At 43.3% G+C, this 13,844-nt stretch overlaps 1 protein-coding gene across 1 annotated transcript in view; it reads left to right on the top strand.

Moving 5' to 3' along the window:
- Positions 1-12,460, top strand: part of LOC135514761 (ras-related and estrogen-regulated growth inhibitor) — a 43,543-nt gene extending 31,083 nt beyond the window's left edge. Inside the window, exons 3-5 of the mRNA XM_064938328.1 lie at positions 5,890-5,946; positions 9,831-9,904; positions 10,962-12,460. Of these exons, the coding sequence (XP_064794400.1) occupies positions 5,890-5,946; positions 9,831-9,904; positions 10,962-11,372 (542 nt within the window). The 3' untranslated portion in view covers positions 11,373-12,460. The remainder of the gene's footprint in view (positions 1-5,889; positions 5,947-9,830; positions 9,905-10,961) is intronic.
- The last annotated feature ends 1,384 nt before the right edge of the window (positions 12,461-13,844 follow it).

Raw genomic sequence — 13,844 nt, 5'->3', positions numbered from 1 at the left:
GGTTTCCATCGCATTTTCAACTTTTGTTGGTCAAACGGCTGCCAAGCATCGATCATCATCAAATCAAATGTTATGTTACATGCCGAATACAACAGGAGCAGACCTCACAGTGAAATGCTTACTTAAAAGCCCTTGACCAACAATGCCTTAAAAATAAGTGTTAAGTAAAAAAAAAATGAAAATTAAAGTAACAAATAATTAAAGAGCAGCAGTAAAATAACAATAGCGAGGCTATATACCTACCATTGACTCTGTACCGGGGGTACCGATACAGAGTCAATGTGTTGAGGTAATTAAGGTATATATGTACATGTAGGTAGAGTTAAAGTGACTATGCATAGATAATAAACAGAGAGTAGTAGCAGCGTAAAAGAGGGGTCTGGGTAACCTTTTGATTAGCTGTTCAGGAGTCTTATGTCTTGGGGGTAGAGGCTGTTAAAAAGCCTTTTGGACCTAGACTTGGTGCTCCGGTACCACTTGCCGTGCGGTAGCAGAGAGAACAGTCTATGACTAGGGTGGCTTTAGGGCATTCCTCTGACACCGCCTGGTATAGAGATCCTGGATGGCAGGAAGTTTGGCCCCAGTGAAGTACTGGGCCGTACGCACTACCCTCTGTAGTGGCTTGCGGTCGGAGGCCGAGCAATTTCCATACCAGGCAGTGATGCAACCAGTCAGGATGCTCTCGATGGTGCAGTCTTTTCAGTCTCCTGAGGGGGAATAGGCTTTGTCATGCCCTCTTCACGGTTGTCTTAGTTAGTGTGTTTGGACCATGATAGTTTGTTGGTGATGTGAACTTGAAGCTCTCAACCTGCTCCACTACAGCCCCGTCGATGAGAATGTGGGCGTGCTCCATCCTCCTTTTCCTGTAGTCCACAATCATCTCCTTTGTCTTGATCACGTTGAGGTAGAGGTGGTTGTCCTAACACCACACGGCCAGGTCTCTGACCTCCTCCCTATAGGCATCCTCCCTATAGGCCTCCCTCATCGATCAGGCCTACCACTGTTGTGGTGTCATTGGCCATCTTGATGAATGTGTTGTAGTCGTGCCTGGCCATGCAGTCATGAGTGAACAGGGAGTACAGGCGGGGACTGAGCACGCACCCCTGAGGGGCACCTGTGTTGAGGATCAGCATGGTGGATGTGTTGTTACCTACCCTTACTACCTGGGAGCGGCCCGTCAAGAAATCCAGGATCCAGTTGCAGAGGGAGGTGTTTAGTCCCATGGTCCTTAGCTTAGTGATGAGCTTTGAGGGCACTATGATGTTGAGCTGAGCTGTAGTCAATGAATAGCATTCTCACATAGGTGTTCCTTTTGTCCAGGTGGGAAAGGGCAGTGTGGAGTGCAATAGAGATTGCATCATCTGTGGATCTGTTGGACCGGTATGCAAATTGGAGTGGGTCTAGGATTTCTGGGATAATGGTGTTGATGTGAGCTATGACCAGCATTTCAAAGCACTTCATGGCCACAGCCGTGAGTCCAGCGGGTCGGTAGTCATTTAGGCAGGTTACCTTAGTTTTCTTGGGCACAGGGACTATGGTGGTCTGCTTGAAACATGTTGGTATTACAGACTCAGTCAGGGACAGATTGAAAATGTCAGTGAAGACACTTGCCAGTTGGTCAGCGCATGCTCGGAGTACACGCCCTGGCAATCCGTCAGGCCCTGCGGCCTTGTGAATGTCCTGTTTTAAAGGTCTCGCTCATCACATTGGCTACGGAAATCGTGATCACACAGGAACAGAATAAGACCCTCAATGTTTATTTAAAGGAGCATCAACCTCGTCAACGTGCACTTTCCCCACCCTGTGACGGTCATCATAATGTATTTCATCCAGCCTAATAAAATGCATTCTTTCCCATGATATGAGAAAAAAGTGCAACATACTTTACTTGCATAAAAAGGTTGAATGGAAACACGGTTAATGTCAAGCCATTTTGAGGATGCTGGAATTATAATTTGGACGAACGTGCGCATGCCTGGCCTACAGGAGACTTTTTAAGTAGCCTAATTACATTATAACATTGTGACTGGTTGTGTTTATGTCACATAAAAGCTAATACATTTTATAAGTTAAATGACAAATATTTATGATATATTGAAGTGTTAGATTCTAGGTGTGCGAAGAATAGCCTTTCGAATTGGAGAGGAGGCAAAACGCTTTTCTGAACAACTGGGCCTGACAGGAGCATATGTGGCCACATTTATTATAGGATGACTTGGAAGAATGATGATCTGCAACAGACAGCGCATCTCAGTAACAGAAGTAAAAATACAGCCAGACTAGCCTGTTACTGTGCCTTTCCAGACTGTCCAGAATAGATCCACAACTGATCCAAATAGAATGACACTGCTGTTCACTGCTGCCTAGAGTAGAATTTTGTACTCACTTGAGAACAATAATGCAATTATTCATTGTATTGTGGTGTTGTAGGCTAGTCTAGGTATGACAATTATATTGTCCCTAAACAAGATCAATAGGGGAGCTTTTTGAGCTGCGTGTCTCATGTCTTCGCTGTTCTTCATGCGCAATGATGCACCTGGCATCTCCTCTGCCTATCAGCTATTCCTATTTGTTGTTGTGGATTCATATTGAAAATTGATTAAATACTTTTATGTGGGGTGTGATGGCTCATTAGCCAATTGCAGATCTGTACAAATGATCCACCTACCAATATCACTATGAATGGTGGATAGAAGGCAGGATAGACAGACTAGTGGGCAATATTGATCTGTGGTATAGTAAAAGTTAGCTTGCGGAAAAGCATAGTGCATAAGGGAAATAACAAAACACCTTGATATCGGGGAGGAGCATGAAAGCAAATGAGGAAATGTGGCTAGGATGGAATAAATTGATATAGTAAAGCCTGCAAAAGAGCACATGTAAACCAGGGGGAAAAAACATACTAGCCTCCCCTGTGCACAATATTTAAAAGAAAACACACAACCCCCCACAAGGCTTGACAATTTAAGATGGATGCATGAAATGTGTTGTTTTACAGGGTCAGCCATCGTAGTACAGTGCCCCCGGAGCAAATTAGGGTTAAGTGCCGTGCTCAAGGACACAGACAGATTTTTCACCTTGACGGGTCAGGTATTCAAACCAACAACCGTTCAGTTGCTGGCTCACCGCTCTAACCGCTAGGCTACCTGCCACCCTCCCCTATTTTGGACCACCCAAGTAAATGTAGAACTGTCCCTAACTGTTTTGACTGAGTGGACATCAAGTTGACAGATTTGAAAGCTTGCTGTGATTTGGAGCAGTTTTCCATTAGCGGCTGTCATTGGCTAATCAGCTGGGTAGTGTATACAGACTCAAGGCATTAGAATGTATCAGAGGCTACCAAAATAGAGCTCCTTCGGAAAAACATTTCAAACCCTGGTGGACAAACCCCCTGGTCTGGGGCTGCCTGGCTACTTTTTATTTGGATGGCTACTCTATGTACTTGTGGAAAACACTTTTCTTTAATGCTTTGAATACCTATTACATAGATAACATATTGGATGGAATTACCAAGTTCTTATTATATATTATGTACTGCCCAATACATCACTGGGGCCAAGCTTCCTGCCATCCAGGACCTCTACACCAGGCAGTGTCAGAGGAAGGCCCTAAAGCCACCCTCGTCATAGACTGTTGTCTCTGCTACCGCACGGCAAGCGTTAACGGAGAGCCAAGTCTAGGACCAAAAGGCTCTCAACAGCTTCAACCCTCAAGCCATAAGACTCCTGAACAGCTAATCAAATGGCTACCCAGAATATTTGCATTGACCCCCACCCCGCCCTTTTACGCTGCTGCTACTCTCTGTTTATTATCTATGCATAGTCACTTTCACTCTACCTTCATGTACATATTACCTAAATTACCTCGACTAACCGGTGTCCCCCCACATTGACTCTGTACCGGTACCCCCTGTATATAGCTTCGCCATTGTTATTTTACTGCTGCTCTTTAATTATTTGTTACTTTTATTTCATATTTTTTACTTAACACGTATTTTTCTTAAAACGGCATTGTTGGTTAAGGGTTTATAAGTCAGCATTTCACTGTAAATGTCTACACCGGTTGTATTTGGCAAATGTGACAAATAAAGTTTGATTTGATTTTGATTTGATCGTCACATCTCAACCTAATTGAATGGCAATTAGGTCTGCAGTGTCCCCGGTTATTGTATTTACTTGGAGTTACTCGACTATCAACTGACAAATGGTAACACTATAAATAACACACTCTACAACATGTATTTTATCTCTCTTAATGTCAAATAAAGGCCCTACATGCACTTAAAGTATCAGATCACAATCAACAGCCCTTCAGTAGCCTAATAAAGAGAGGAATGGCGTTGCTGAACTTTTATGACGATCATTTATTGCGCAGCCATAAAACATCAATCATTTAAAGTATTTTCCAACTGAAGTGAGGAGCAGGATTAATCATATGTAGAAACCTAATCGTCCTCTGAAGCGGTTTTTACCTTTGTAAGACAACACTCTTCTAAACCACAGGGAAGTGGCTACAGTGACTACAGCCAATGGGCTTATCATTCTACAATAAGGACAGGAGGTCAGTGTTCCAATCCTGTGGCACATAAGGATATTTAATCATTTGAACTGGGACTCTACCTTCCGAATGACGATAGCGCTACCATTCTACACGCTAAAAAAGCCTGGGTTATTTGGTGACCCTGCGCTGGGTAAATATTGGACAGAACACACGCTGGGTTAGCAGCTCGGGATTTTTTTATGTAGTCCATAGGTTATATTCAGGAGGCATGGCCTATTAGGGGCGTGGCTTTCAGATAGTTATTTTTGGACACACGTGAGAGCAAATGCAATTCCTTTTCATGTTAAATTTGTACACTGAAAATACAAAAAAATTGTGAATATTTTTGCACATATTCTAATATACATTTCCCAACATTATTATTTACATATCACAACATTGAGATGCAATATTAGGATATGTGTTATCCCAACATTGGGAAATGCATAGGCTCTTTAGGAACTCAAACACTTGTAATCCTCATTTAAGCCACAAAGGTATCAGTGTTCAACCTTAACATGTGATAACAATACAACAGAACAGATTCACATTTACTCTCAAGGGTGGCCAAAAATAATTATCTGAAAAACACACCCCTACTAAGCCACCCCTCCAGTCTTCTGATATAACCCACTGGGTCATATCTCAATAACCCAGCATCAATAACCCAGCACCCAGCATCAATAACCCATCAGTTATTAAAGAAAACAACCCAACTAAGTGTCCTAATGCCTGCAACCCAGCAATTGGGTCATCCAAACAACCCAGCATTTTTTAGAGTGTAGTGTTCTATTCCATTTCTATGGGAATGACTATCATTGGATAAAATGGCTTTTCACAATTATGACAACAAAGACACAAAGTGAAGTAAAGATAGGGATGAATGGTCATTAGATATTTGGGGAAGAGATGTTTGGTCTAGCAGGCTGAGTCTCTGAAACACACTGCATTTGAGGATGTAAAACAATTCAGACAACTAATACATATTTGTATTCAGGTGACATGCTGCTGTATCTGTATGCACATGGTCCCTTTCAGGCCTACAATCATCTGTCTCTAATATATTCCTGCTTGTAAGTGGCTCTGATTAGATGTGCATATCAGAGCGAGGTTGTTGTTCCTCTGAACTGAAGAAATTGTTGCGTAATCAGATGAGCACTCTGTGCATCTGATACTGACTGGGGAGAGTGTTCCATCCCATCCAAACTGATTATCTCTGTCTGTCAAGACATAATCCTATCTTCATGTTTTTGCTTGCTCTATATTTAAGTTAATTGAACGAATTTGATTACAGTGCAGTATGTTAATCTCTCTCTCTCTTCCTCCCTCCCATCTATCCCTCTCTAACAGCTCTAGTGGTGAGGTTTCTGACCAGACGTTTCATCTGGGAGTATGACCCAACGCTTGGTAAGACACCCAACCTACTCATCCTGCTATCCTAGGCAGCATTGAAAACAACCTGCACAACACTAGTCTTAGTGTGTTTTGTGCAGCCAGTAAAGCACTTTCCCTATGATTTTGGGTATCAAAGGCTTTATCTGACCTCAAAGGCTGTTTTGATCCAGAGATGGCTGTGCTGCGTTGGTCAAAGCCTTCTATCTCTGCGATTTATCATATCAAGATAGCAACCGAAATAATAATAATAATAATCACTCCCCATGGGGTAATATACTCCCCCCCCCATAGCTCCTCCACACATCATACAGATTAATTTCCTGACAATATGTATTTTAAGTCAGGCCTGACCTCTCTGGTTTCTGTTTAAAGCAAAACTACATCACAACCCTAGCCTGGGTGGGGGATTTAAAATGCTATGAATGCTATGTGATTATGAGACAGGGAGAGAGGCGATGCCTTAAGCTTAAGGTTTAAGGGCGAAGCACCATTCATTCACGCCAGTCGTCGGTTTTACATTTTTCCAGAGAAATGTGTTTGACTATGACTAAGTCAAGGTGTGCCCATTGCAGTGTGTGGAAAGTAAGTGCTAATCTAAGGGAATTCACTCACTGCAGGAAGGCTACAGAAGATTTACAATCTAGATCTGTAGACGGTAGCATTTGATAGTAGCCACAGGCTAATCAGGTTCATATTTAGGCTAACTGACCACAGCGACCGTGCAAGGGGAGGGTCGTGTTGTAGGCCTACATCCTGTCATTGGCAGGAAAAGCCTATTGTGGCATGTTTTGCTTGAAGCTAGAACAATATTGGGGTTGTCCGGTTCATGGTTCGATGGCATGCTATGTACAGAGTCAGCCTCATTAGAAGTGGCACAGACCCAACTGTTGGCATGGGAAGCAGTAACATGATATAGGCATCAAGCCTCATTGCATGCAGACATTTCAATGTTATAGATGCTATATATACATACAGTATACTCCTACAAATACCAATGGTCTAAGATATGCTCATAGCATGCTGTCAAACAATTAGCTGGAAAAAGAATTGGATCCTGCAGATATTTCATTATATTTTTTTCTCACTGCAAGCCAAGTCTCTGATTCCCATTGATAGTTTCCCCCATGTTCCCTCTGAATGTGGTGTTCTTTTTGGTGCAGGCTCAAGTGCTTGTTATTCGAACAGCATTCAGGAATATAAACCTAGTACCCACCACAGCTTATTTCCTGACATCATCACACAAGGGTTGAATGAAAGATGAAGGCTTTGGGCTGAGAGAACGAGAGAGAGAGAGAGAGAGAGAGAGAGAGAGAGAGAGAGAGAGAGAGAGAGAGAGAGAGAGCTCACAGCTCTGTAAGAAACATGGACGTTGAGGAGAATATTGAATTACCACGCCGACAGATTAATTTCATGAAGTTTCAGAACAGGGTCTGGAAGCAATTTAATCATGTTTTTGCGAACAGTACTCAGTGTGTGTGTTTTGTAGGTTACACATATCCTTTGGTGGTTTATGTGAGTCCAGAAAAGTAACGTGATTTTAATAACGTGCCTTGTAGTCTGCTAAATTGGTCATTTCATAATATGATGATACAGTATGACCCTTACAACGGAGCTCTCTGATTAAATCAACGCCATGCGGCCATCTCAAAATGCCTGTCATGAAATGAACAGCAATCTGTTTCGATTGACATTCAAGAAGCACTTCGTTTGCGTAGAGTCGGCGCAGTCTGCACACACAAACGGATTTGATGAAGCTATGATAGTAAGAGGAAATCTGGAGGAAATCTCAACCACATCTTTCTCTTGACTTCGAAGAGACGCCATCTGCTTTTTGTTTTATCAGACGTGCAAAATGAAGCTGTTTTTTAACGACAGAGCACTTTCCATTTCATTGTCATGTTGGTAAATTATTCAACTGTAGGAATATGATGATCGCTGTTGAAACCTTGTGTTCTTTTTTGGTGTTTCCTCAATTGTGATCTGTATTGTCAGAGGTTAGAAGTTAAGATTTAACCTGCACAAGGGGGATCAATGAAATATGAATCAGGAAAAGCATTTTTTGGGATGGAATTTACACAATTGAATATACAAATACACAAACACAGTATAAGCATACCCTTTCCCATAATCATAGAATCTATGTGGGTGTATGCGTTTTCCCGGCTCTGAAGCATTGTCATGCTTGTTGCCATGACACCGATATTTTGACAATGGCGGCACACCCTGCTCATTGCGGCAGTCTCGTCAGGAGACCCCCCCCCCCCCCCAAATAAAAAATTCAGAGTAATGCATTTCTATGGGTTTTCATATTTGATGGTCCCCTGTTATTGTTGTATTGTAAGCTATTTAGTTCTCTGACTCCACACTGCCCAACTAACACACACCGCTAATATTATCTCCTCGCTACTGTAGAAAAGCAATGAGAGAATTCCATTCATTGTCACTCACTGGGAAACATGTGAGCAGTGTAATTATGTAAATTGGCTTGTCATTAATACAATAGGATACCTTTAGGTTCATGCATATTCCGAACGTAGCTGTGAACAACAATGTATACCCCCTCTGATCTAATCTTATTTACCTCATGGAATGAACTCTTACTAAGTCACTCCTCAATAAAAATGGGCAGAGGAATCTACTATATAACTACTACCTCCTGGAAATCTACTATTAATCTCATTTATTGAGGTCATATGACATTGCACAATTAGGGGAATAAATAGCACAGATAGAAACAAATAGGAAAGCAGCTGCTTGGCTGAATCATATCATGGATGTTTGGCAATCCAGTGAGTTAAGTGAGCGGAACAAGAAAACATTTCTACGAGTCGTAGTAGTTAACAAGTACAAACAGCTTGAGACGGGGGCTGATAGAAGTTGCTATTGACAGATCTGTTGATGTTTCCACTTAATATTCTGGTATGAGACGTTCTCTTTCGGCATTCTAAAATAACAACAGAGGCTCCAGGTTCTCGCTAGGAAATGAGTTATTCGCTGCCAGGAAAATGACTGTGGTGTTGGCCCTCCTTAAGATCTTCAGATATGTAAGTTGGACCATTAAATCATCCACAAGCCCTCCTGTCCATACACAAAAACACATTGTAGGTGTGTGTACTTGCACGTGTGTGGATGTGTGGCAGCTGAAATGGGACGTCCCGTGAGATGCAGGCTTCGCCCCTCGGAAAGGTGCTACCCTCCGACTATAGAAGGCAGTAAATCAACACCCTCACTCAGTTCTCGGTTTGGTGACATCTCACATGGACACAGCATTTTGCGTCCCAGAGGGCACCTGGGTAGAGGCAGGGATGATGACATGCACAGCCAGCTAACACCCAACTGACTGACTCCAGTATTTATTTTAATAGGCAAATCAGTTAAGAACAAATTCTTATTTTGAATGACGGCCTAGGAACAGTGGGTTGGCTGCCTGTTCAGGGGCAGAGCGGCAGATTTGTACCGGGTCAGCTCGGGGATTTGAACTTGCAACCTTTCGGTTACTAGTCCAACGCTCTAACCACTAGGCTACCCTGCCGCCCCATGCTTGAGATTTACAAACACAACAGGCTTGCTAAATAATGCCTTTTAGGGTTTTCGTGAGTTTACAAAGATGTTCTTTTTTTTACAAGAGGCAATTCAGGTGAATGACTCCTCATCGAGGTAAAAACAAAGAGGGGTCATAGCCAGCATTCACACCTCTCTCTTTCAGCCAGGTGTGTAAGACCTGACCACCTCTCGTCCTCTTGGTAAAGCTGCCCTGAAGCAAACCAGAGGTAATTCAACTTAATGGGGTTCATTGACCACCTAAACAACCAGGTGGGCTCAACTGTGCATGATAGACAGAAACATGTTACCATCTTCTAAATGGGGTTTCCCTTTTGTCTTTTTGTCCTTTCCAGAATCAACATATCGCCATCAAGCAACCATAGACGATGAGGTTGTGACCATGGAGATCCTTGACACAGCCGGACAGGTAGGAGCTTCAGCAACTTTGCACAGAAAACAACAACGTTTGTGTAGAGAAATGTTTATACTGTGACTGGCAATAGAATAAGAATAATTCATAGCCAATTGAAAATCCCAATTCAACTCTACTGTATAATGATGACATGAGGGGATTATTCTCCGTAGAGGTCCTAGCGAGACTAAGTCCTCGCTAGCGTTGCTCTGTGCTGTTCTAATCAGCCGTTGAGGAAAACACATTATACTTTCCATCTGGGAGAGAACCCAGCAGCATAGGCCTTCCATCCCAAGATAAATGTGCTGCCGCTGCTGCTAGTTTGAGTACGTAGGTGTTCTGCCTGCTGCTAATTTCCCCGTGACACGTCCAGTCTAGTCATCCTTCTCTCATTACATTGTATTCTATTTTGAGAGTGCAGGGAGTGGGAGTTTAGGTGAGGGCCTAACCGAGCGTTGCTCGACCTGTCTTTCTTCAAGTTCAAAAGTCGGTCAGTTATATAGATATCAAGTATCACTGTGTTTCATGTGAGTTATGCAACAGTTATTGTAACAGGGTTATTATTGCCAATAACAGTTGGAGGTCAAGAATATCTTGGGCTCCTGCTTGCGCAAGTTTAAGACTTTTTTTCCTCACATGACCAGTAAGTTTTGTTACAGGACTGGCTGTTCCGACTTGATGAAATCAGGAGCAGCTGCTGAAATTTGCACCCAGTTCAGAAGGGTAGCCGATTGTTCAAATCTGGGGGATTTAACAAGTATTGTGTTGAGAAAGGAGAAATAAAGCATTTGAATTCATTAGAAACATGTGCAGTCAATCATTTGCAGCTGAAAACTTAGTGGAAGTTTTTTTTTTTTAATAAAAAGCTCTGTTCAGTTCAGATGCCTCAATTGTCCATCACTTGTTCAATGAAGGCCTGCATAGAGCTATTGTTTTTTTCCTTCTGGATATGCCAGACAACAAGTGGGCCTATTGGTCAACATCAAATGTCAATAGTATTCTAATTAGCTAGCTAGTTGCCAAAAGATTGTTTCTAAAAAAGATCCTTCCCTCCTGTATCTTTTTACCTCAGGAGGACACGCAGCAGAAGGAGAGCCACATGCGCTGGGGTGACGGCTTCGTCATCGTATATGACATCACTGACAGGGGCAGCTTCGACGAAGTGGCTCCTTTGCGGGGCCTCCTAGAGGAAGTCAAGAAACCCAAGAATGTCCCGTTGGTTTTGGTGGGCAACAAGGCCGACCTAGACCATGCCCGGCAGGTGGGCACAGAGGAGGGCGAGCGGCTGGCCGCCGAGATGGCGTGCGCCTTCTACGAGTGCTCGGCATGCGCCGACGAAGGCGGCATGGTGGCGGAAGCATTCCATGAGCTGTGTCGCGAGTTGAGGCGCCGCAAGGCGGTCCAGGGCAAGGCCAGGCGTCGTAGCTCCACCACCCACGTCAAGCAGGCCATCAACAAGATGCTGACCAAGATCAGCAGCTAGGGGGAGCCCGTGAGCACACTTCACAAAGAGGATAAACTCAAGAAGAACTAAAAAACAAAGTGACTGATTTCAAGGGTTTAGATGTGTGGAAATATATCCTACAGCCATCCAAGCTGCTAAGGAGCAGGAATATTAAATTATGAATGAACAGCGAACCTCTTCATACTTAGTATCAATGCACAATCAATGAATATTTGCATTGATACGGAGTGTGTCGAAAATCGCTCTTCATTCAATACTGATTCTAAAGGGGAATGCTGTTGGCTATTATCACTTGCTCTTTGACCTCTTTGGCCATGCTCCACAATTGAGGTCAGAAGCACAAAGGGGAACATAATAATCACATGATGGAACTACTTTGTCCCTGACGGAGGTGAAGGTGCTTTTGTTTCATAGCCAACTAGGACATTTCTGTATGCTGCCAAGGAAGAAGGTAGAGTCCATTATTCAGAAGTCCCAATTCTCTGAAATTCACTCTTCCTTCTTGAGCGGCATGGTGAATACCCCAGTTTTGTGTCCATAGCTCCACCAACTTTAAACAAAATATACAAAATAATGTCCGTCATGAACCCACCCTTTGTTTATCAGAAATGATGAACAAACGAGTTGTAGTTTCCTCTCCCTGTAGCTTGTTTGTGGGGTAATGTTTTGATATGCTCTAGGCCAGTGTTTTCCAACCCTGGTCCTCCAGTACCCCCAACAGTACACATGTTTATTGTAGACCTAGACAACCACATCTGATTCAACTTGTCAACTAATCATCAAGCTCTCAATAAGTTGAATAAGGTGCTTTAGTCCAAGGCTACAAGGAAAACGTGTACTGTACACGAAGACCAGTGTTGGGGAAAATGTACCTTTAAATTGTAAACTATGTATAATATTGCCTTTATCTTTGGTCTCAAAGGAGTGTACAGTACATAACCCAGAGGCATACAAAATGGTGGACATGTCTCCTGTATTTTAACCAAATGCTGTTTCTTTCTTCTCCAATGTACCCGACCTGTCTCTGAGTTTTGAGAATGGGGATAAAATTGACAAATTTGCTGTGCAATTTTAATAAACATTAGATACATGCATGTCCAAAACGAGTTTGAAAATGTATATTTTCCGATTCATCTTCAACAGTATGTTGTCATGCAATAACAAATGTCATTGTTTGTTATTTTGACATTCTAACAAAGAGCAGGTATTTTAGAGCAGGTACGCCAAATAAAAATGTGATTCACATGTACATTTTTTAAAATAAAAATAGTTTTTTTTTCCTTCACATTTTCAAACAGTCCATCTATGTTTTCCAATGGAGCTATACATTTGGGTGAGGTTTTTTCTCTCGACCTGAGTAGCCTCGTTTCACTGCCAAAAATCTAATTAAACCATCAAGTGTTCAGCGAAATAACGAAATGTCAAAAACAGGTAGCCTAGTCAAATAAATAACATCCAATCACATCAATCAAATGTATTTATAAAGCCCTTTTTACATTTACATTTACATTTACGTCATTTAGCAGACGCTCTTATCCAGAGCGACTTACAAATTGGTGAATTCACCTTCTGACATCCAGTGGAACAGCCACTTTACAATAGTGCATCTAAATCATTAAGGGGGGGGTGAGAAGGATTACTTATCCTATCCTAGGTATTCCTTGAAGAGGTGGGGTTTCAGGTGTCTCCGGAAGGTGGTGATTGACTCCGCTGTCCTGGCGTCGTGAGGGAGTTTGTTCCACCATTGGGGGCCAGAGCAGCGAACAGTTTTGACTGGGCTGAGCGGGAACTGTACTTCCTCAATGGTAGGGAGGCGAGCAGGCCAGAGGTGGATGAACGCAGTGCCCTTGCTTGGGTGTAGGGCCTGATCAGAGCCTGGAGGTACTGCGGTGCCGTTCCCCTCACAGCTCCGTAGGCAAGCACCATGGTCTTGTAGCGGATGCGAGCTTCAACTGGAAGCCAGTGGAGAGAGCGGAGGAGTGGGGTGACGTGAGAGAACTTGGGAAGGTTGAACACCAGACGGGCTGCGGCGTTCTGGATGAGTTGTAGGGGTTTAATGGCACAGGCAGGGAGCCCAGCCAACAGCGAGTTGCAGTAATCCAGACGGGAGATGACAAGTGCCTGGATTAGGACCTGCGCCGCTTCCTGTGTGAGGCAGGGTCGTACTCTGCGGATGTTGTAGAGCATGAACCTACAGGAACGGGCCACCGCCATGATGTTGGTTGAGAACGACAGGGTGTTGTCCAGGATCACGCCAAGGTTCTTAGCGCTCTGGGAGGAGGACACAATGGAGTTGTCAACCGTGATGGCGAGATCATGGAACGGGCAGTCCTTCCCCGGGAGGAAGAGCAGCTCCGTCTTGCCTAGGTTCAGCTTGAGGTGGTGATCCGTCATCCACACTGATATGTCTGCCAGACATGCAGAGATGCGATTCGCCACCTGGTCATCAGAAGGGGGAAAGGAGAAGATTAATTGTGTGTCGTCTGCATA

The sequence above is a fragment of the Oncorhynchus masou genome, chromosome 26 (assembly GCF_036934945.1).
Source record: "Oncorhynchus masou masou isolate Uvic2021 chromosome 26, UVic_Omas_1.1, whole genome shotgun sequence".
Classification (NCBI taxonomy): Eukaryota; Metazoa; Chordata; class Actinopteri; order Salmoniformes; family Salmonidae; genus Oncorhynchus; species Oncorhynchus masou.
The sequence above is the reverse complement of the archived record's forward strand: the minus strand, read 5'-3'. Positions and strand labels throughout refer to the sequence as shown.